The sequence below is a fragment of the Dreissena polymorpha genome, chromosome 5 (assembly GCF_020536995.1).
Source record: "Dreissena polymorpha isolate Duluth1 chromosome 5, UMN_Dpol_1.0, whole genome shotgun sequence".
NCBI lineage: Eukaryota > Metazoa > Mollusca > Bivalvia > Myida > Dreissenidae > Dreissena > Dreissena polymorpha.
In genome coordinates, this window is record NC_068359.1 from 39,835,801 (window position 1) to 39,859,179 (window position 23,379).

The 23,379-nt window shown below is 37.8% G+C and overlaps 1 protein-coding gene across 2 annotated transcripts in view; it reads left to right on the forward strand.

Moving 5' to 3' along the window:
- Window positions 1-22: 22 nt before the first annotated feature.
- LOC127881912 (cyclin-Q-like) overlaps window positions 23-23,379 on the forward strand; it is a 78,041-nt gene continuing 54,684 nt past the window's right edge. The window contains exons 1-6 of one of the 2 annotated variants that reach the window (XM_052430124.1): window positions 24-261; window positions 1,439-1,536; window positions 2,451-2,539; window positions 10,945-11,077; window positions 15,159-15,386; window positions 16,244-16,662. In XM_052430124.1, coding sequence (XP_052286084.1) covers window positions 198-261; window positions 1,439-1,536; window positions 2,451-2,539; window positions 10,945-11,077; window positions 15,159-15,386; window positions 16,244-16,336 — 705 coding nt within the window. In that variant the 5' untranslated portion in view covers window positions 24-197 and the 3' untranslated portion in view covers window positions 16,337-16,662. Of the gene's footprint in view, window positions 262-1,438; window positions 1,537-2,450; window positions 2,540-10,944; window positions 11,078-15,158; window positions 15,387-16,243; window positions 16,663-23,379 lie in introns of those variants that run through there. The other variant, XM_052430125.1, reaches the window with a different exon arrangement.

Consider the following 23,379-nt stretch of genomic DNA (forward strand, 5'->3'; position numbering starts at 1 on the left):
AGGGAAGTAATTTAGGTCAGACACAATTATTAACGATTATAGAACACCGAACAGCCAATGTAGCGTACCAATATTTACCAAAACAATATTTTTAACTGACTAAATAGATAAAATCAACAAACATATATTTAATAAACAACAGCAGTTATAAAGTGTAATTATGTGAAGTTAGTAGCGTGTGACCTAAGTTTGTGTTAATGAAAATGCCAGATACCGAAAATCTTGTTCATTTTCGGGTCGTGAGGTTTATTTATGAAGCAGGTAGACTTTGTATGTCCTATCAGTCCAATGTAATATGTGGACACAATAGTGCAAGCAAATCTTCATTTACACCTTATAGCTTTGGTTTTGATTGTAGCATTCGTTTTCGCGACCCATTACCTTAATTGAGGCCAGAAACCACTAAATCATGATTATGTATTAATATAATCATAGCCTAGGTATTAAGAATAAAATGACGCTACTGCTGTCAGAGAGGGCTTATCATGTGAGTGGTAAGTCCAGGTATTTCCTGGTAAAAGATTCAGTAGTGGCTTTCACACAGAAAATACAACATGTACTTTACTGATGTTCTGAATTAGAAATGTTAATCTGTTTGGAATCTGGGTCGTTTCGCCCTAATACCTGTTCACAAGTGAGTTGTTTTGCCCTAATACCTGTTCGCCCTAGGTCATTTTACCCTAATTCCTGAGTCGTTTGGCCCTAGTTTTTAGATACAGCAATTCAAAAGATTTATATTTAGATTGTCACAAGCTGAATTCATACTTCCTTTTGAACTGAAAGAACGATGTTTGGGGATCATAAGAAGCACGTAACTGGCAATCTGCTGTATTGTTTCCTTCAATGGTTACCATATAAAATTTGCACACAACAATGTGTCGGATATTCTATAAAGTTTAGGGTAAACAACTTTTAACAAGTCACCGATACATACAAAAAGAACAAAATCAATATTAAAAGTATACTGCTTAGAGTATAGACAAAAAAAAACATGTTTGTTATTCCATTCACTGCACATTTCTAAAGCATAAGATTGTGTCGAGTTACTAACAACAGCAACAAGACATTACAAATACTTGTAACACATCAGATATTTTATTTTTTTTAATTATCTAAATATACAGTTGTCACAATTAACGTCTCTTTCACACTTGTGGTCTGTATATTTCACGGGTAATATAGCTGTGTGTAAGAGGTGTGAAAGGTTTTATATACAACATACTTTAATTAATTACTCAATTAAAGATAATTGGTATGTAATTGTTAATTTGTCGGCTTTAATTGTAATTCAAACTAAAATAAGGGCGAAACAACCCACTTGTAAGGGCAAAACAACCCAGGGCAAAACGACACAGAGTGACCTAGGGCGAACAGGTGTTAGGGCGAAACGACCCGATACCATCCGTTTGTCAAAGTGATTTGAACATTGTAATTGCAGGACTGAAGCTGCGCATGAGGACAATTCCTCTTTCAACAACATGTGTGCTGTATCATAGATTCTTTAGAGAAAACAAATTGGATGACTTTGACCCATATGTAAGAAAGTGAATGCACATTTTTAACCAGGTTTTTAACCAGGTTTTCCGAAGGAAAAAACTGGTTATTAGATTGGCGAATGCGGGCGGGCTGGCTGGCTGGCGGGCGGGCGGAACAAGCTTGTCCGGGCCATAACTATGTCGTTCATTGTCAGATTTTAAAATCATTTGGCACATTTGTTCACCATCATTGGACGGTGTGTCGCGCGAAATAATTACGTCGATATCTCCAAGGTCAAGGTCACACTTTGAGTTCAAAGGTCAAAAATGGCCATAAATGAGCTTGTCCTGGCCATAACTATGTCATTCATTGTGAGATTTTAAAATCATTTGGCACATTTGTTCACCATTATGGGACGGTGTGTCGCACGAAAGAATCACGTCAATATCTCCAATGTCAAGGTCGCCACGACTAAAAACAGATTTTTTTTAAAAACAAACTTACAAAGGGGGTTAATTTTGTTTGTTCATTTCAAAAGTTCAGTTTGAGTTTTCTCCCTTTATCAGATTTTTTTTTCACAATGAAAACCTGGTTTTGTGACAATTTTGTCCCTTGTTAATTTCTAAAATAATATGTGATATATAGTCTCCGTACAGAAATTACCGGTTCATACCAAGCAAGGTTAATTTCATTAGCAAATTTTAATCAAAATGTGTAATTTTCTATCAAGTTTATACAGTACAATAAAGTTTTCACTGTATCTTTCTAAAAATAGAAAACAGATTAAATAAACTTTCGCTCTCAATGTGATAAAATTTCAAACTTTTGTAAACTTGTGCGCACAAGATTTGAAAAGGGGTTTCATACTTGGTTTTGTAAATGTTGAAAGCACCGCGTTAAATTTGTTTAATCTTGTGACGGGCACACTAATAATAAACAATTGAAGTTAGAATCTTAAATGGCTTTTTTTGCAGTTGATAGCTGCCACATGCTTGTATCTGGCTGGCAAAGTGGAAGAGGAGCAGCACATCAGCTTGAGAGATGTTGTCAATGTGACATACAGGTATTTAGACAGCGATTTTTTATTTTCAATTTGTAAAAGAAAAGGTACAGCGCCAATAGGGAAAAATATGTGTGAAAAATTGGGAAAATTCCTGTTGGGAAATCTTGAGATTGGCAATTGCAGGTTTTTAGCTCGGCGTTTTCGGAGAAAACCCGAGGTATTGTCAAAGCCAGCTCGTCGTGTCGTCCGCCGTCCTCGTCGTGCAAAAACCTTATTATTTTGTTAAGGTTTTGAACATTGGCTATAAAATCAAATTGCTTCCGCCAACAACTTTGAAACTTCATATGTAGATGCACCTTGATGAGTTCTACACGCCACACCCGTTTTTGGGTCACTAGGTCAAAGGTCGAGGTCACTGTGACCTTTAAAAAACAAAAGTTCTGACAAGCTTTCATTTATTCAAAACTGCACCCGTAGCGGAGCGTGGCACCCGTTATGCGGTGCTCTTGTTCAATTTCTTGTTAGCTCGCCTATTATATATGAAATATATATAGTGGAGCTATCCTTCTCACCCCGGCGTCGGCGTTTCCGTTCCCGTTAGCGTGCAAATGTTAAAGTTTGCGTACTACCCAAAATATTTCCTATGTCCTTTAACATATTGCCTTTATATTTTGCATACTTCTTTACCAACATGACCCCAATCTATAAACAAGAGCAGACAACTGTATCAAGCATTTTGACAGAATAATGGCTCCTTTTTATTAACCAGGTTTTCCGAAGGAAAAAACTGGTTATTAGATTGGCGAATGCGGGCGGGCTGGCTGGCTGGCTGGCGGGCGGAACAAGCTTGTCCGGGCCATAACTATGTCGTTCATTGTCAGATTTTAAAATCATTTGGCACATTTGTTCACCATCATTGGACGGTGTGTCGCGCGAAATAATTACGTCGATATCTCCAAGGTCAAGGTCACACTTTGAGTTCAAAGGTCAAAAATGGCCATAAATGAGCTTGTCCTGGCCATAACTATGTCATTCATTGTGAGATTTTAAAATCATTTGGCACATTTGTTCACCATCATGGGACAGTGTGTCGCATGAAAGAATCACGTCAATATCTCCAATGTCAAGGTCGCCACGACTAAAAATAGATTTTTTTAAAAAACAAACTTACAAAGGGGGTTAATTTTGTTTGTTCATTTCAAAAGTTCAGTTTGAGTTTTCTCCCTTTATCAGATTTTTTTTTCACAATGAAAACCTGGTTTTGTGACAATTTTGTCCCTTGTTATACTTAGAATATGCATATTATTGATAAATCTATGTTAAAGTTTGCATACTACCTCAAATATTTCCTATGTCCTTTGACATATTGCCTTTATATTTTGCATACTTCTTTACCAACATGACACCAATCTATAAACAAGAGCAGACAACTGTATCAAGCATTTTGACAGAATTATGGCCCCTTTTTATACTTAGAATATGCATATTATTGATAAATCTATGTTAAAGTTTGCATACTACCCCAAATATTTCCTATGTCCTTTGACATATTGCTTTCAAATTTTGCATACTTCTTTACCAACATGATCCCACTCTATAAACAAGAGCAGACAACTGTATCAAGCATTTTGACAGAATTATGGCCCCTTTTATACTTCGATAATTGAACAGTTGGTTAAGTTTTGTATTTTGGTCCATTTTACTCCTGAAGTATCATAGCTATTGCTTTCAGACTTGGAAAACTCGCTAACTATCGTAAGGGGACTGTACAGAGCAAGTTGCATAACTCTGGTTGGCTTTTTAATGGAATTATGGCCCTTTTTTTGTCTTAGTAACTTTGAATATTTTGTTAAATTTTGTGTTTAGATCCACTTTACTTCTAAAGTATCAAGGCCATTGCTTTCAAACTTCAAATACTTTCTTACTTTCATGATGGTACTGTACCTGGCAAGTTGAATTTGACCTTGACCTTTGAATGACCTTGACTCTCAAGGTCAAATTAATAAATTTTGCTTACATTGACATAACTCCTTTATTTATGATCACATTTGATTCATACTTTTACAAAACAACACTTACCTGACATACCACAATGCACTCCACCAAAACCATCCTCCCCGCCGCACCCTAGACCCCCCCCCAACCCCCCCCCACTCTCAATTTTTTTTGTATAGCTCCACTGGCCAGAGACCAGGAGGGCTTATGTCACGGTCCTGTGTCCTTCGTTCGTGCGTCCGTTAACTTTTCCTTTAAACATCTTCTTCTCCTAAACTACTGGTCCAATTCTGATGAAATTTCTCAGGAATGTTCCTGGGGTGAACATCTTTCAAATTTGTAAAAATTATGCCCCTGGGGTCAAATTTGACCCTGCCCTGGGGGTCACAAAAATGAAAAATTGCTTATATAAGGCCTATTTTGTGAAAACTTTCAAAATCTTCTCATCCATAACCATTGGGCCTAGGGCTATCAAATTTGGTATGTAGAGACATCTTATAGTCCTCTACCTAATTTCTTCAAATTATGTCCCTGGGGTCAGATTTGACTCTGCCTCGGGGGTCACAAAATTGAACATATGCTTATATAAGGCCTATTTTGTGAAAACTTTCAAAATCTGCTCGTCCATAACCATTGGGCCTAGGGCTATCAAATTTGGTATGCAGAGACATCTAATAGTCCTCTATCAAATTTCTTCAAATTATGCCCCTGGGGTCAAATTTGACCCTGCCCCAGGGGTCACAAAATTGAACATATGCTTATAAAAGGCCTATTTTGTGAAAACTTTCAAAATCTGCTCGTCCATAACCATTGGGCCTAGGTCTATCAAATTTGGTATGTAGAGACATCTTAAAGTCCTCTACCAAAGTTCTTCAAATTACGCCCCTGGGGTCAAATTTGACCCTGCCCCGGGGGTCACAAAATTGAACATATGCTTATATAAGGCCTATTTTGTGAAAACTTTAAAAATCCTCTCGTCCATGACCATTAGGCCTAGGGCTATCAAAATTGGTATGTAGAGACATCTAATATTCCTCTACCAAATTTCTTCAAATTATGTCCCTTGGGTCAAATTTGACCCTGCCCCGGGGGTCACAAAATTGAACATATGCTTATATAAGGCCTATTTTGTGAAAACTTTCAAAATCTGCTAGTCCATAACCATGGGCCTAGGGCTAATAAATTTGGTATGTAGAGACATCTAATAGTCCTCTACCATATTTCTTCAAATTATGTCCCTGGGGTCAAATTTGACCCTGCCCCGGGGTCCAAAAAATGAACATATGCTTATATAGGGTCTAATTTGTGAAAACTTTCAAAATCTTTTTGTCCATAACCATTGGGCCTAGGGCTACCAAATTTGGTATGTAGAGACATGTAATAGTTCTCTTCTTAGTTTGTTCAAATTATGCCCCTGGGGTCAAATTTGAAACTGCCCCGGGGATCACAAAACTGAATATATGCTTATAAAGATCTTATTTTTTGAAAACTTTAAAAATCTTCTCGTCCATAAATATTGGGCCTAGGGCTACCAAATTTGGTATGTAGTGACATCTTATAGTCCTCTACCAAGTTTGTTCAAATTATGCCCCTGGGGGTCAAGTTTGACCCTGCCCCGAGGGTCACAAAATTGAACATATGCTTATATAAGGCCTATTGTGTGAAAACTTTAAAAATCTACTTGTCCATAACCGTATGGCATAGGGCTACCAAATTTGGTATTAAGTGACATGTAATAGTTCTCTTTTTAGTTTGTTCAAATTATGCCCCTGGGGTCAAATTTGAAACTGCCCCGGGGGTCACAAAATTGAATATATGCTTATAAAGGGCTTATTTTGTGAAAACTTTAAAATCTGCGTGTCCATAACCTTTAGGTCTAGGGCTACCAAATTTGGTATGTAGTGACATCTTATAGTCCTCTACCAAGTTTGTTCAAATTATGCCCCTGGGGTAAATTTGACCCTGCCCTGGGGGTCACAAAATTGAACATACGCATATATAAGGCCTATTTTGTGTAAACTTTAATATATGCTTGTCAATAAACATTGGGCCTAGGGCTACCAAATTTGGTATGAAGTGAAATCTTGTAGTTCTCTACCAAGTTTGTTCAAATTTGACCCTGCCCCGGGGGATCACAAAATTGAACATATGCTAGCCTTATATAAGGCCTATTTTGTGAAAACTTAAAAAATCTGCTTGTCCATAACCATCCAGCCTAGGGCTATCAAATTTGGTATGTAGTAACATCTTATAGTCCTCTACCAAATTTGTTCAAATTTTATCCCTGGGGTCAAATTTGAACCTGCCCCGGGGGTCACAAAATTGAACACATGCTTATATAATGCCTATTTTGTGAAAACTTTAGATAATTTCTTGTCCATAACCATTAGGCCTAGGGCTACACAATTTGGTATGTAGTGACATTGTATAGTCCTCCACTTAGTTTGTTCAAATTATGCCCCGGGAGTCAAATTTGACCCTGCCCTGGGGGCCACAAAAACGATTATATGCTTATATAGTGCCTATTTTGTGAAAACTTTAAAAAAATTCATGTCCTTAACCATAAGGCATAGGGCTACCAAATTTGGTATGTATTGACATCTTATAGTTCTCTACCAAGTTTGTACAAATTATGCCCCTTTGGGTCAAATTTGACCCTGCCCGGGGGGTCACAAAACTGAACATACGCTTATATGGGGACTATTTTGTAAAAAACTTTAAAATCTTCTTGTCCATAACCATTGGGCCTAGGGCTACCAAATTTGGTTTGTAGTGACATCTAATAAACCTCTACCAAATTTGTTCTAATAATGCCTCTGGGGTCAACTTTGACCCTGCCCTGGGGGGTCACAAAATTGAATAAACGCTTATAAAGCGCCTATTTTGGGAAATCTTTAAAAATCTTCTTGTCGAAAACCATTCAGACTATGGCTACCAAATTTGGTATGCAGTAACATCTTATAGTCCTCTACCAAGTTTGTTCAAATTATGCCCTTTGGGTCAAATTTGACCCTGACCCGCAGGTCACAAAATTTAACATTATATACGCTTATATCTTGCTTATTTTGTGCAAACTATTAAAATATTCTTGTCCTTAACTCTAGGACCTAGGGCTACCATATTTTGTATGTACATGTAGTGAGATATAGTAGTCCTCTACAAAGTTTGCTTAAATTATGCCCCTGGGGTTAAATTTGACCAAGCCCAAGGGGTCACAAAAGTGTACATGTGCTTAAATAGGGCCTATATTTAAGTATTTGCACATGCAGAGAATATTTGTTTCAGCCTTTTTTCAGCAGTGGAGCGATACAGGGCCATCATGGCCCTCTTGTTTTTCTTATTTTTGAAAGATCATCTATTAAATGATCACACACCCACATTATACCCCCCCCCCCCCCTCTTCATGATGGCTTACGTTATACTGTCAAGCACTCGAATAGTCGAGCGCACTGTCCTCTGACAGCTCTTGTTTTTTTATTGCACAAACCAATCTAAATATTCTTTTGCATGTTTTTTGTTGTTGAAATGTTCAGTTTCAGTGCTCATTCTATGTGTTCTCTTTCAGATAATGTGTTTTTGGAACGAAATTTCCATACTTTAGGGATTTTTTTTCTAGATTGTGAAAGTGCCCTTTAAGTGTACTTTATAAGGAAGGAAATTAAATTGCTTTTTAATAACATTCTGTCTTTAAATAATTCAATTTTAAAAAGCTTCTGGTCCTGTAAGTACAATATTTTAGTGCTGTTTTGATGTCCCTCAAGAGAGGTTTATGTAATTGCATCATCTGTCTTTCTGTCTGTTTTTTATGCCCCCAAAGGAGGGCATAATTATAGTGATTGGACTGTCCGTCCGTCTGTCTGTCCGTCTGTCCGTCACACTTTGCGTTAAGGTTTCGAAAAATGCTCATAACTTCTATGTCCCTTGAGATATAAGCTTCATATTTGGTATGTATGTGTATATGGACAAGGCCTTTCCATGCACACACCCTGTGACCTTGACCTTGAACTTAGGGTCGGTGTTTTGGTTTCGAAATATGCGTTTAGGTTTCGAAAAAAGCTCATAATTTCTATCAAGTGTTTATAGGGGGCATAAGTAATCCTATGGTGACAGCTCTTGTTCAATCTGTCCATTTGTGTGGAGCATAACTTGGGAAGTATGGAAGGTATTCAAATAAAACTTTATTAGCATATGGAGGGCTTCAAGGGAAAGTTGTGAGTACAAGAACCATAACTCTTTAGGATTTAAAGAGTAATTGCCCTGTATTGAAATTTCATGTGTAAAGCCTAACTCTATTGTAGCAAAGATAATGTAGTAAAACTTAGTTCATTTAAAGATCACTTTAAGAGAAATAGGTTTTTTTGCAATCATTACTCCGCAAGTATCAAAGATATTCAACTAAACTGTCAAATGAAGATAGATTGCCATTAGCAAAATGTCAAGTACATGGGTCCACAACAACTCTCCAGTTTTTACAAAGTTATCGCCCTTGGCTTAATGTATGCACAGAACATAACTTCTTACTGTAGTTTTCTTTTTATGTCCCCCACTATAGTAGTGGGGGACATATTGTTTTTGCCCTGTCTGTCTGTTGGTCTGTTGATCTGTCTGTCTGTTTGCGCCAACTTTAACATTTTGCAATAACTTTTGCTATATTGAAGATAGCAACTTCATATTTGGCATGCATGTGTATCTCATGAAGCTGCACATTTTGAGAGGTGAAAGGTCAAGGTCAAGGTCATCCTTCAAGGTCAGAGGTCAAATATATGTGGCCAAAATCGCTCATTTTATGAATACTTTTGCAATATTGAAGATAGCAACTTGATATTTGGCATGCATGTGTATCTCATGGAGCTGCACATTTTGAGTGGTGAAAGGTCAAGGTCAAGGTCATCCTTCAAGGTTAGAGGTCAATTATATGTGGCCAAAATCGCTCATTTTATGAATACTTTTGCAATATTGAAGATAGCAACTTGATATTTGGCATGCATGTGCATCTCATGGAGCTGCTCATTTTGAGTGGTGAAAGGTCAAGGTCAAGGTCATCCTTCAAGGTCAGAGGTCAAATATATGTGGCCCAAATCGCTTATTTTATGAATACTTTTGCAATATTGAAGATAGCAACTTGATATTTGGCATGCATGTGTATCTCATGGAGCTGCTCATTTTGAGTGGTGAAAGGTCAAGGTCAAGGTCATCCTTCACAAGGTTAAGGTCATCCTACAATGTCAAACATCATATAGGGGGACATTGTGTTTCACAAACACATCTTGTTAGAAGCTTAACTCGAAAAGGGCTTTGAGAGGTTGTGCAGAGACTGGGTAAAAGTATCAGAACTCTATCTTCAATATTTACAGAGCTATTGACCTTTGTTTATATTCCTGTGCCTTCTATAAATCAATTACAATTTAAGATATAACAAAAAGATTTTATAGATATACAGAGAAAATTGTGGGCCAGTGCCGAGTGCAAGCTCTTTACTTTTTTATAGTAATTTTGGAGTTATTAAGTAATTTTATGTTGCAGATCTTAACTTAAAAAGGTAATAAAGGGATTCAAATGAAATTTTATGTGAAATAGAAGATTTTGAGAGGAAGTTTTGAGGACAAGAGCAATAACTTTATCCATGATATATACAAATGTATTTCCCTTCATTGAATTTTCTTGTGCAAACATAATTATAAGAACAAAAATTGATTTTAATCATAATTCATCAATCCCTAGAGGACTCAAAACGTTTCCCCATAGAAGAAGGTCAAGTTCACACATTTTGATCAGAATTATACTTCAAGGGCATTTGGCACTTACAGAAACAACATTTGACTTCAAAGTTTTTCTTTTATTCCTATGTAATAGTGGAATAATAATTAAATTACTGATAATTGGTTGCAAGATTAAAGTACAGAAACGCTGTCTTAAAATAAAAATGTACTTGTATTAAAGTGTAGAGAATCAGCATGTTAACCCTCTCCTGCTCAGAAGCAATGTGAAAATGGAGATATGCAACCAGCATCAAATCAGAAAAGCCTGCAAGTTACTCCCAGGCTGTGAAGGTTTTATGCTGTTTGCTGCTCATGAGTACCATAGGGTTTCAAATGAAGCCTTTAAAACCTGAATCTAGTAAGAAAGGTCTTAAATTGAATTTTCTATGGATACTTAAAATGAGTCAAAGTGCTTATCTGAGTGGTTAAGAGTTTGTCGAAGCATGTAGTCCACAGAGGCTGGTTGTGCTGCATGTAGTCCACAGAGGCTGGTCGTGCTGCATGTAGTCCACAGAGGCTGGTCGTGCTGACACTTTACGCAATCATTAATTACTAAAAAGAGACTTCTTGAAATGAAAAATACCATACAAGCGGAAAGTGTTGTCCCTGATTATCCTCTGCAGACTGCACAGGTTAATCTGTGATGACACTTTACACACATGCATTAAACCCAGTTTACCTAGAATGAGGCCAATGTGTCTCCTGTTGTAGAACTCTGAACCGTGAGAAGCCACCTCTAGAGATGGGAGACAAGTACTGGCAGTATCGCGACACCATCGTCAACTGTGAGCTATTCCTGCTGAGGAGTTTGCACTTTAAATCCGTCGTCTACCACCCACACAAAGTAATTCATATCATGGCTGTCTGCGCTTAAAATCCGTTGTGTACCAACCACACAAAGTAATTCACATCTTGACAGTTGCTTATCCAGTTTGCCTGAATTATAATTATGAATATCAATAACTAATGTGGCTAGCATTTAATGATTATTTAAAAGTTTATATTTGTAATTGTTAAAACGTTAATTGATCTTTTACCTATTTACTAGACAACATATTAAAAGCACTTATGTCATCAGTGCTTTAGCTAGGATTCGAAAAGGACAGGGTGCTTTTTGTTCAAAAGGGCACTTTAGCCTGCTTGAGGTTATATCTTTTTAGCATATTTTTAATAGATATAAATTGTTATTTGTATATGTTTTATATTTCACGTATTTCAATCAAACTACTGTTTTTAGCTCACCTGTCACAAAGTGACATGGTGAGCTTATGTGACCGTGTGATGTCCGGCGTCCGTATGTGCGTGTGTGCGTGCGTCCGTCAACAATTTGTTTGTGTAGACAGTAGAGGTCACAGTTTTCATCCAATCTTTATGAAATTTGGTCAGAATGTTTATATTGATAAAATCTGGGTTGGGATTGTATTTGGGTCATTCGGGGTCAAAAACTAGGTCACTAGGTCAAATAATAGAAAAACCTTGTGTAGACAATAGAGGTCACAGTTTTCATCCAATCTTTATAAAACAAGGTCAGAATGTTTATCTTGATGAAATCTGGGTTGGGATTGTATTTGGGTCATCTGGGGTCAAAAACTAGGTCACTAGGTCAAATAATAGAAAAACCTTGTTAAAACCTTGTGTAGACAATAGAGGTCACAGTTTTCATCCAATCTTTATGAAATTTGGTCAGAATGTTTATCTTGATGAAATCTGGGTTGGGATTGTATTTGGGTCATCTGGGGTCAAAAACTAGGTCACTAGGTCAAATAATAGAAAAACCTTTTACAGCATAATTAATTGTTTTTCACTAAGTGTATTATAATAATTTATATATCAGATTAAAGATAATAAAATTTTCTTTATTATGGTTTTATTTCATGAAAATCCATAAAGGATAAGTGTTATTAATCATTGCTTAATTATTGAACAATGCGAATAATCGGTATTGATTTTTTTCCTGACATGCCGTCCCAGATATTAACCGCTTTCCATCGCTGTGTTATTGACCTGAAAAATTGATACGCAGTCGGCATTAACACCAGTCATCGAGACAAATTACTGATGTGAAAACAAATTGTATCTACATCGTAGCGGCTTAAATAAACAATTACATCTGATTAAAGATTGCTGCCGATTTAAATCAATTTGAGTACTTTTTGCGTATATTTAATGCCGAATGGGAAGCTGTGTTTAGACTTAAGTTGAGAAAAATGGCAACGAGATACTTGCCTGTTGCCAGTGTTGGATAGAGGGGGGGAAAGATCTCGAAGGTGCATAAAATAAGTGGCGCTGGGAATGGTTACACGATAAAGACTAGGCTGTAGTCTATAGGCGGGGAGTGAACTGGTTGAGACAAGTGGAAGCTTGTGGAAAAGCGGTTTGAGAAGTTTGTAAGAAAACCCTGAATTATCAGTCTTTTGGGAAGAAGGCATTTCGTCTCCACGAAGAGGACCCTAATCACATAAAGATCATAAGAACCGTTAAGACCAACCAGGTAGGGTTTTTATTTTTGGTCGTATTTTCTGTTGCTAAAGTTTACTGTTTAGGTTGTTTTGCATCAAAAATCTGCAAGATAGAGCTAGCAAATTTGCCAATTTTTGTTTTTAATAACGTATGATTCATTGATTGTGAGCTTTTAAAACATTTTGACCTTTGAATAAAGCATAAAACAGGACAAGAATTTTAACAGTAATTGAAAATACGATCAAATTCACCATTTTTGCTGACTGGGACAGGTCTTTTTTAGTTAAATAAAATGTTTTATTGTCCCCAACATATGAGCCCAGCAGCAAGAAATGTTTTTTTTTTACTTTTTGTAAAACAAATATGGGCAACCTACCGTAACCCAAATTCGACGACACCTAAATTCGACGATGTTCTATTTTTATCAATTAAATGGATGATTATTGTCTTGGAATCATTTCAAAGTAATACAGCCGAGTTTAAAATTATTATTTTGTGCTATTAAACATTTCATTATTTCTTTAATTATTTGCTTAATATTGCTTAATGTAACCGTTACATCGTCGAATTTGGGTTACACCGGGATGCAATTATTTAGCATTCAAACAAAACGATTGGGATAAAAACTAGGGGAACCCATGCTGAAATTTTCAATTTTAACTGTTGAGCAGAAGCCACCATACCCAATTTTCTTAGGTGTATGTGGAGGCTTCTGGCAGCATGATTCTGTGAATATAAATGGTGACAAACATTTGATTCTGCATTTATTAAACATGTATTATTGTCTTTTTAAAGTATGTGTGAAAAATATAATAATTTGTAACGACTGTTACAGGTTTTACCGGGTTCTTCAAAAGCAACACCTGCAGTCGAGTCCATGCCAGACAGAGGGTGCATGTGAATGAATTGCCTTTTGACTAACTTTTGTGTGTTCCTTATCAAATACATGAAGATTTTTAAATATATGTGTATGTTGTTTATTGAAGAAAATAGAATCACCAGAACAGGTACAGGCACCCTTTAAATGCCTCGAATCCAGGAGCTTCTGGGGGCCTCTGGCCCCCTTGTCCCCTGTACCCACCGAGGGCCCTGCGGCCTCTTGCCCCCAGCTTTAAGTTCAGGATTTTCAAAATATCAAACTTTGACCCCTGCAAATGCTTTGCTAAAACTTTGGCTACAGGTTCTTAAATTTGGCTTCACAAAATTCCATTTGGCTAAAATGTTGGCTACAGAAATTTTTGGGCAAGGGGAGCCCTGTTTGGATTGTATTTGGGTCATCTGGGGTCAGCAACTAGGCACTAGGTCAAATAATAGAAAAACCTTGTGTAGACTATAGAGGTCACAGTTTTCATCAGACCTTAATGAAATATAGTCAGAATGTTTGTCTTGTTAAAATCTGGGTTTGGATTGAATTTGGGTCATCTAGGGTCAAAAACTTGGTCAGATTTAAAAAAAACTTTTGTAGACAGTAGATGTCACAGTTTTCATTAAATCTTTATGAAATTTGGCCAGAATATTAATCTTGATGAAATCTGGGTTGGGATTGTATTAGGGTCATCTGAGGTCAAAAACTAGGTCACTAGGTCAAATCATAGAAAAACTTTGTGAAGCCAATAGAGGTCATAGTTTTCATATGATCTTAATGAAATATGGTCAGAATGTTTATCTTGATAATATCTGATTTTGGATCGTATATGGGTCATCTGGGGTAAAAAATTAGGTCACAGGGCCAATTCTAGTAAAACCTTGTGTAGATGTAAGAGGTCACAGTTTTCATCACGTCTTAATGAAATTTTTGTTAGAATGTATTAATTAATGAAATTTGGCTTGGAATTGTATATGGGTCTAATAAAATTTAAGTTCATGAAGCAAGGTTAGTCAGGTGAGCGATTCAGGGCCATCATGGCCCTCTTGTAATAATTAATTATACTGGTTCCATTGTAAAAAATTAATTTATTGAAACTTAAAATAAAATTTGCTGTATAATAATTTAATAAGATAACAAGAGATGTGTTTGTCAGAAACACAATGCCCTCTTCTGCGCCGCTTTGTAGCCATATATTTGACCTTGACCTTTCACCACTCAAAATGTGCAGCTCCATGAGATACACATGCATGCCAAATATCAAGTGGCTATCTTCAATATTGCAAAAGTTATGACCAATGTTTAAGTTTTCGGACGGACAGACTGACGGACAGACAGACGGACGGACTGACAGACAGACAGACAGTTTAAAAACTATATGCCACCCTTCAGGGGCATAAAAAGAAGGGCTTGGTGGGGGTCTGAAGGGGCAGGGTGGGACCTTGGGGCAACAATGGGCTGCCCCCTTTTGTTTAGGCTTAGCTTTAGCAATTTTAAGTATGTGAAGAGGTATGTATTTGAAACTATCATGATTGATACAAAAAATCGTATGCAGCTACAACAGTTTAAGATCAACCCTGGATATACAATTAATTTTCAGTTCATACTTCATTACCTGAAATACCTTGAAGACTGGTTCGACCCAATCACGTGGTCAGCGTTCCCACTGACGCGCACATGCTGGGGTATTCTGCGAGACTCGTACCATTCCCCCATCGCTCTGCGCTTCAAGCCACAGCACATCGCCATTGCGGTCATATACATGGGCCTGCTTAGCCACGGTCTCGAGGTGCCATTTAACAAGACTGCGGATTCCCCATGGTGGAAGGTGGGACATTTATGGGCATTAAATATATTTGAGCCTTGATATGGGATAATGAGGCTTAATGCATGTGAGTAAATCGTGGTCCTAGACTAGCCTGTGCACATCAGGGTAAAGACTCTGTGCCTAGAGTGAATTTTCGTTTAGAAGAGACTTCCGTAAAACAAAAAATTACATAAAAGTGGAAAGTGTTATCCCTGATTAGCCTGTGCGAACTGGGCAGGCTTATCTGGGATGACACTAAGCACATGCATTAAGCCCTGTTTTCCCAGAGCATGGTTCATTTTCATCAGAAAAAGACACCAGTGTTTAACTGATTTAAGTATTTGTGCAAATTGTTGTTCAATATAAAATGTATTAAGAACTATGCATTGGTGTCATCATTTACAGTATTTCGAAAAACATTTGTTTAAGATTTTTTTTTGCAGCAAAGTCAAATCAAGTCAAATGTCTTTATTGGTAAAAACATTTAATATTCTTCGACTAAAATTAGGTGCTGTTTGTCCAGGTTTACAATTGAATCGGTTGCCTATTGTCTTGGTCAATAAATTTAGTAGCTGCTTATTGCCCGGATATGAAAAAAAACGCAGGGTGCTGATTGTCCGACAATCGTAAATCACTGCATTTGCCCTTATATGTTCTTGTGTTAAACCATTCTCTGGTTTGGAATTATTTGCATTTGTTTGACTTTTTATTTGTAATTCTCGGTTCAATGAAACGTACAGGTAATAGAGATCCATCTAAAAAATGTTTATAGTTCACAAGAGGTCGGTTAATATATGAAATGCATTTGCCATTTAAATAGTTTTACTACATGACAATTATGACACTACATATCTAGTTGTTTATTATTATTACTACAGGTTTTTAAAGAGGACATCACGCTGAATGAAATCAAAGACATCATCAATGAAATAGTCTACGCATACGACATGGAAAACATGCTCCAGACATAAATGTGAACAGTAAAATTACACAAAGTGCTCTATACTGTGACAAACCTATGTAATTTTCGACTTTTTTAAGATAAGTCCAATCAGTGTTTTTTAAATGTAATTAGAAAATTTAAACATTTTACTATTAGAAAGTGGATGTTTTACTAACACTTGTCTAAAACTTGACATTATTTCTTATCATAATCATTGTTATATCATACATTGCCTTCAAAACATCTTTGTCACAGAAGTGACATGAACTTTGTGGTAAAGTGCACCACAATGTGGTGATATCGATCATGATTTACTTGTATGTGATTTCTGGAATAAAATTCCATTCAAATGAACTTTTTACTTTAACACTGATTGAAAATAGTGAAAAGCAAGATCAAACATTTGATCAAGTGATTAGAAAACTTTGTATTCAAAGTTGTTTGCAAATTTAATGCAAGAAGAGACAAGTTGGGTATGTTCTGTTTGAATTTAATGACAAAACGAATACAAAGTAATGGTATATGTAATAATGACACATGATTATATGCATATTAAATGTAAAATTTGACAGACATACTTCAAAGAATAAGAAGTAATTTGACATATCGCTATTGACTTTATAACCATAACTGCATAGGTTTATTTTTGTACTAGACACATAAAGCAATTTAGTTCGGGCTGAAAAGTGTCCGCAAACGTATTTAATAAAACCTTGTCCATTCATTATTTTTACTGGCTTTTCTTTTTAATTTCAAGAATATGATACAAAAAATTAAACTTGTAAAATTGTGTTCATTTTTGTAATCTCTGTTTATTTAAGTTTCAGGTTTTTTTCCAAAACAAAAGCTCAGATGTTTATGTACTGATGATTAACAAAGCAAGATACGAATTTCTTTCAATTGATACAGCACAACAAATGTAGTAGAATATCAAAATGAAATGATCAGTATAATAAGAGTATACAGTGAATAAATAACAAATGGGTGGTGTTCTGTGAAAAAGGGGTTTAATGAATGTGTGTAAAGTGTCGTCCCAGATCAGCCTGCACAGTCCGCAAAGGCTAATCAGGGATGATTCTTTACGCCTAAACTTGATTTTTCCTTAGAAGAAACTTTCTTGAAACGAAAAGTATCCTAAAAGCGGAAAGTGTCATCCCTGATTAGCCTGTGTGGACAATGCTAATCTGGGACAACACTTTAAGCACATTCATTAAACCCCTTTTTAATCCCTTTTTCACAGAGCACATTCCATTTTCAAAATACTGTTCATATCATCTGTGATAAATACAATTATAAAATACACATTTTATATGACCTTCTGGGCCCTGTTGCTCGAAACATTTAATGGCCAGCTAAGGTAACAATCTATTAACTTCAGATTCAAATAAAATTAATTTCGAAAGCAATATACTATATCCAACTTATGCAATTTATTTGAGCATTCAAATTTGATTACCATCAACACATACATGTATATTAACCCTTTCACCCATAAGAAGCAGTCTGTTAAGGTTTTATGCCGTTTGCTGCTCAGTTACTATGGGTTGGAAATGAAGCCTGTAAAACTTGAATTTAGTAAGAAAATTATTTAATTAAATGTAACTTTCTTAGGGACTACAAATGCATCAAAATACGTATCTAAGTGGTAAAGGGTTAAGAATTAAGTCACATAAATAACTTGATCCAAAAAGAAACAGCTGTTAGCTATTCTGCTTGTTTAAGTTTCAAGCAACAAGGCCCTGATCTTTTATACCCCCGTCACACTAGGCCACGCTCCCATTACGTCCTCAAAAATATGCCAGGACGTAGTGGGAACGTGTACAACATAGCGAGGACGCAGTAGACACGTCTTTGCACGTAGTACAGTCTTCATGGACGTGAAGGACGTGGGTGAACTTTGAACATGTTCAAAACTTACGTGGCGAGGACGTGGTCAAATCAGGACGTGGTAAGAACTTGGTAAGGTCAGAGTAATGACGTAGCTAAAACCCAGCAAGAACCTCATTGATGCAACACACGCGTAGTGCAGACGTGGTCGAGTGTGTGACGTTCGCATCACATCTCTAGATTGTCACTACGTTCTTGCTACATCCATCGGGTTCCCACTACGACCCTTCCACGCTTGTGTTGCGACAATAGTACGTCCCTACTACGTTTCAAAAGACCGCATTTGGTTCTTTGTACGTTCTACGGGTGCTTATCACGTCTAAGGTACGTTTGCAGCAGCTCTAGCCACGACCATGTCACGTTCTGGTGGTCGAGTATAAAAACTGCATTTATTTCCCTTTCACTTCCATTTCAATATAGAATGGTCATCCAAGAACTTCTCCGGCATGTTGCTGTATTGGCTGGACAACAGGCTCTTCTCGATGGTCAGGTTGTATTATTGCTTGTGAGAAGGCGGAGAAGAAATAGAAGACAGCCCAGGTCTTGCTGGGTGCGGTCTTGACTGTCAGCAGAAAGAAGGCTGCAATTCGGCCATTATGACCGACTTATGGCAGAATTAAGAATGGAAGATCAGCAGTCGTTCTTCAATTTTCTTAGAATGCCTCCTGAAATATTTGATGAGCTTCTCAACCGAGTTGGTCCAAGATGTCAGAAGCCAGACACCCCCTTCAGGAAAGCGCTGGATCCAGGTCTGAAACTTGCGATTACGTTACGACACTTGGCATCTGGCGACAAGTACGCGTCTTGGCAGTACGCCTTTAGAGTTGCTAGGAAAGTAATATCTTTGTTAATTCCTGAAGTGTGCCGGGCAATCGTTGACGAATATAAGGACGAAGTCATATCATTGCCAAAAAGTCAAATGGCGCACTATTGTGGAAGAGTTTCAGACAAAGTGGAATGTGCCACACGCCTATTATATGGAAGCCGATTATAAGTTTGTGTGGACAGATATTGTTGGATACGGGTCCTTTTTTGACGCTCAGACATACAACGAGTCCGAATTGAATGTGTGTTTGGAAAATGGAACAATAGGGATCCCAACTCCAGACCAAATACCCATGGATGATCAGGACATGCCATATACTATCGGGGGATGACGCTTTTGGACTACGAACCCACCTGATAAAACCATACTCCCACCGAGGACTTTCGAAGCAAGAGTTGATAACCAACTATAGAATTTCAAGACGAAGACGTGTAATGGAGAACGCTTTTGGTATACTGGCACAGAGATGGCAGATAGTATTGACCACAATGATGCAAGGACCTGACATAGTGAGAACTGTACTCGAGGCTTGCATATGCCTTCATAATCTAATGAGAAAACGGTATCCCGTTACGCAGAATGCTTAACTTGACACGGAGGATGACCGACATAATGTAGAACCAGGCCTCTTGAGAGCCAATGCAAACATGCATGAAGTTGAAGCAATCAACGGACCTAACAGGGATACTGAAGCATTTAAGAGGCAACGGGAGTATCTGAAGTTGTACTTCAACAGTCCAACAGGATCGGTGGCATGGCAAGAATATATGGTAACAAAACAATAGAGTTAGATAAGTGTTTTGAACCTACTAAGACTGATAACTAAATGTGTTCCTGGTTTTACTTATGATTGCATTTTACATTATGAGATGTGTATAATTTACTTTATATTGATAATTCAATTATGGTTTGTTAAATTTATAAAATCTTAACTCTGTTGATTCATAGGTCATACTGCAGTAAATGCATAATAAAATTGGGTCGTTCTATGAGAAAAGCTGTTATAGTGATACCTTTGTAAAATGCCATCTCGGATCAGCCTGTGCAATTCGCACAGGCTAATCTGGAACACCACTTTCCTCTTTCATTGAATTTTCGTGCAGACATAGAACACGGTGAGAACGTGATGGGCGCGTGGTAAAAACGCAGTGCTATCTTGGCGGTCGTAGTAGCAACTTAGTACGAGCGTAGTTAAAGCATAGCAAGAACATGTTGGACGTGGTACCCGCCTGAATACACTCGCAATAAAAACATAGTGGGAACGTGTACGACGCAGTTAGAACTTAGCGCAATTGTGGTATGAGCGTAGCAGAAACTTGAGAAATGATTTTTTTAAATTTTTACCCCGTCCTCGGAATTAAAGTTAAAATAAGGACCATCACACCCTGTCTCATACGAACATCATGTTAGTCGCGTTCTGAGAAAACTGGGCATAATGCATGTGCGTAAAGTGTCATCCCAGATTAGCCTGTGCAGTCTCAGGGACGACACTTCCCGCTTTTATGGTATTTTTAGTTTCAAGGAGGTCCCTCCTTACCGAAAATCAAGTTTAGGCGGAAAGTGTCATCCCTGATTAGCCTGTGCGGACTGCACAGGCTAATCTGGGACGACACTTTACGCACATTTCTTAAGCCCAGTTTTCTCAGAACACGACTGCTGTGAATGACTACTGCACATGTCAAAGTTAACAAGAATAATGGTAACAATAACAATGGAAAAGAACATCATAATTGATGCAATACTGAGCAAAAAGTTCAATAAGGGTCATTATTCCACTTAACTGCAGCTCACAGTTTTGGGCCAGTTTTGACCTAGAGAGCATAATTATACCCCCACAAACGAAGTTTAGGGGGCATATAGGAGTGAACTTGTCTGTCGATCGGTAGGTCGGTCTGTCTGTCGGTCCGTATTAAGTGTCCGCTCTCTAATTCAAGTAGTTTTCATCCGATCTTCACCAAACTTGGTCAGAAGTTGTATCTAAATGATGTCTAGGCCAAGTTCGAACATGGGCCTTGCTGGGTCCAAAACTAGGTCACGGGGTCACTTAGTGGGTTTTAAACATTCAGCATGTTGTCCGCTCTCTAATTCAAGTAGTTTTCATCCGATCTTCACCAAACTTGGTCAGAAGTTGTATCTACATGATGTCTAGGCCAAGTTCGAACATGGGCCTTGCCGGGCCAAAAACTAGGTCACGGGGTCACTTGGTGCGTTTTAAACATTCAGCATGTTGTCCGCTCTCTAATTCAAGTAGTTTTTATCCGATCTTCACCAAACTTGTTCAGAAGTTGTATCTAGATGATCTTAAGGCCAAGTTCGAACATGGGCCTTGCCGGGTCAAAAACTAGGTCACGGGGTCACTTAGTGCGTTTTTTAACATTCAGCACGGTGTCCTCTCTTTTATTATGCCCCCCTTCGAAGAAGAGGGGGTATATTGCTTTGCTCATGTCGGTCCGTCGGTCGGTAGGTCGGTCGGTCCCTCCACCAGGTGGTTTCCGGATGATAACTCAAGAACGCTTGGGGCTAGGATCATGAAACTTCATAGGTACATTGATCATGACTCGCAGATGACCCCTATTGATTTTGAGGTCACTAGGTCAAAGGTCAAGGTCACAGGTGAATGTTAAGAAAAGGGGGTATATTGCTTTGCTCATGTCGGTCGGTCGGTCGGTAGGTCGGTCGGTCCCTCCACCAGGTGGTTTCCGGATAACTCAATAACGCTTGGGGCTAGGATCATGAAACTTCATAGGTACATTGATCATGACTCGCAGATGACCCCTATTGATTTTGAGGTCACTAGGTCAAGGTCACAGGTGAAGGTCACAGTTACTGGAAATAGGCATTATAAGGATTTAGCATGGTTCAAACAAGGGAAACAACTACGGTTTATGCATGTTCTTTTTATTACAGATTTGCCTCCCTTTAATTCATTCAAAATCTCATTTTACAGCAGAGATTCCAAATCTGACCTGTAAATGAGCCCCATATTTACTGCCAGTGCTAGGTTACCTTTTCCCATTTGATCATTCTTAATTATTGGTATTGTAATGCTGCTACTGCTGCTGCTACTGCTACTACTACTACTACTACTACTACTACTACTACTTCTACTACTACTACTACTACTACTACTACTACTACTACTACTTCTACTACTACTACTACTACTACTACTACTACTACTACTACTACTACTACTACTACTACTCCCACCACCACCACCACCACCACAACCACCACCACCACCACCACCACCACCACCACCACCACCACCACCACCACCACCACCACTACCACTTATTCTACCATGTCTACTATTACTACTTCTACTACTACTGCCACTACTGCTACTATTTTTACTACTACTACTACTACTACTACTACTACTACTACTACTACTACTACTACTACTACTACTTCTACTACTACTACTACTACTTTTACTACTACTACTACTACTACTACTACTACTACTACTACTACTACTACTATTACTACTACTACTACTACTACTACTGCTACTACTACTACTACTACTACTACTACACCACCACCACCACCACCACCACCACCGTTCACAGTGACAAAAAACGTATTCACACAATGGCTGCTACTACAACTTAAAGCCCATATAGGGGGGCATGCATGTTTTATTAACTTTTGAGCTTAGTGTCTCATTTGTACATGCATTACTGTATTAACTCCAAACCAACTAGTACAAGTGGTAGGCCAGTATTACATGGACTGGTGTTCACTGTTTACACCGTTTCCCAACCCCATCTGATACTGGTCAGTATCTTGGCAAGTGGCCAAAGTTGGGAGCAGAATTAATGGTCTATTACATAACTTACTTCTGTGTGTGGTAAACACATGATACTGGTCATGTGGTCAAGTTGCACTTGTATACATTTGCCCAATACACAACACTAGCCTTGGCTATTTTTTACTATATAGCCTTGCATCATGCATAGATTAGTGTACAAGTAGTACTGCTTTGTTAGTTGTTAAATATTATATGTTAAAGAATAAAAGAAACATTAAATGGGTGGATTTGGTCAGCTGTATGGGGAGGAGGAGGCCGAATATGTCCCGAAATTAGTCAGTGAAAACCAAGATTTGGTCAGGAAAAAGTCAGTGAAAAGTCAGGGAATTTTATTTTATCAGGTTGGTGGCAACCCTGATAAACTACATAGCAACTTCATATTTGGCTTACTGGGGGGCATTGTGTTTCTCAAAGAAATCTTGTTCATGTAGTTTTCATCTGATCTTCACCAAACTTGGTCAGAAGTTTTATCTAGATGATCTGAAGGCCAAGTTCGAACATGGCCATGCCAGATCAAAAACTAGGTCACGGGGTCACT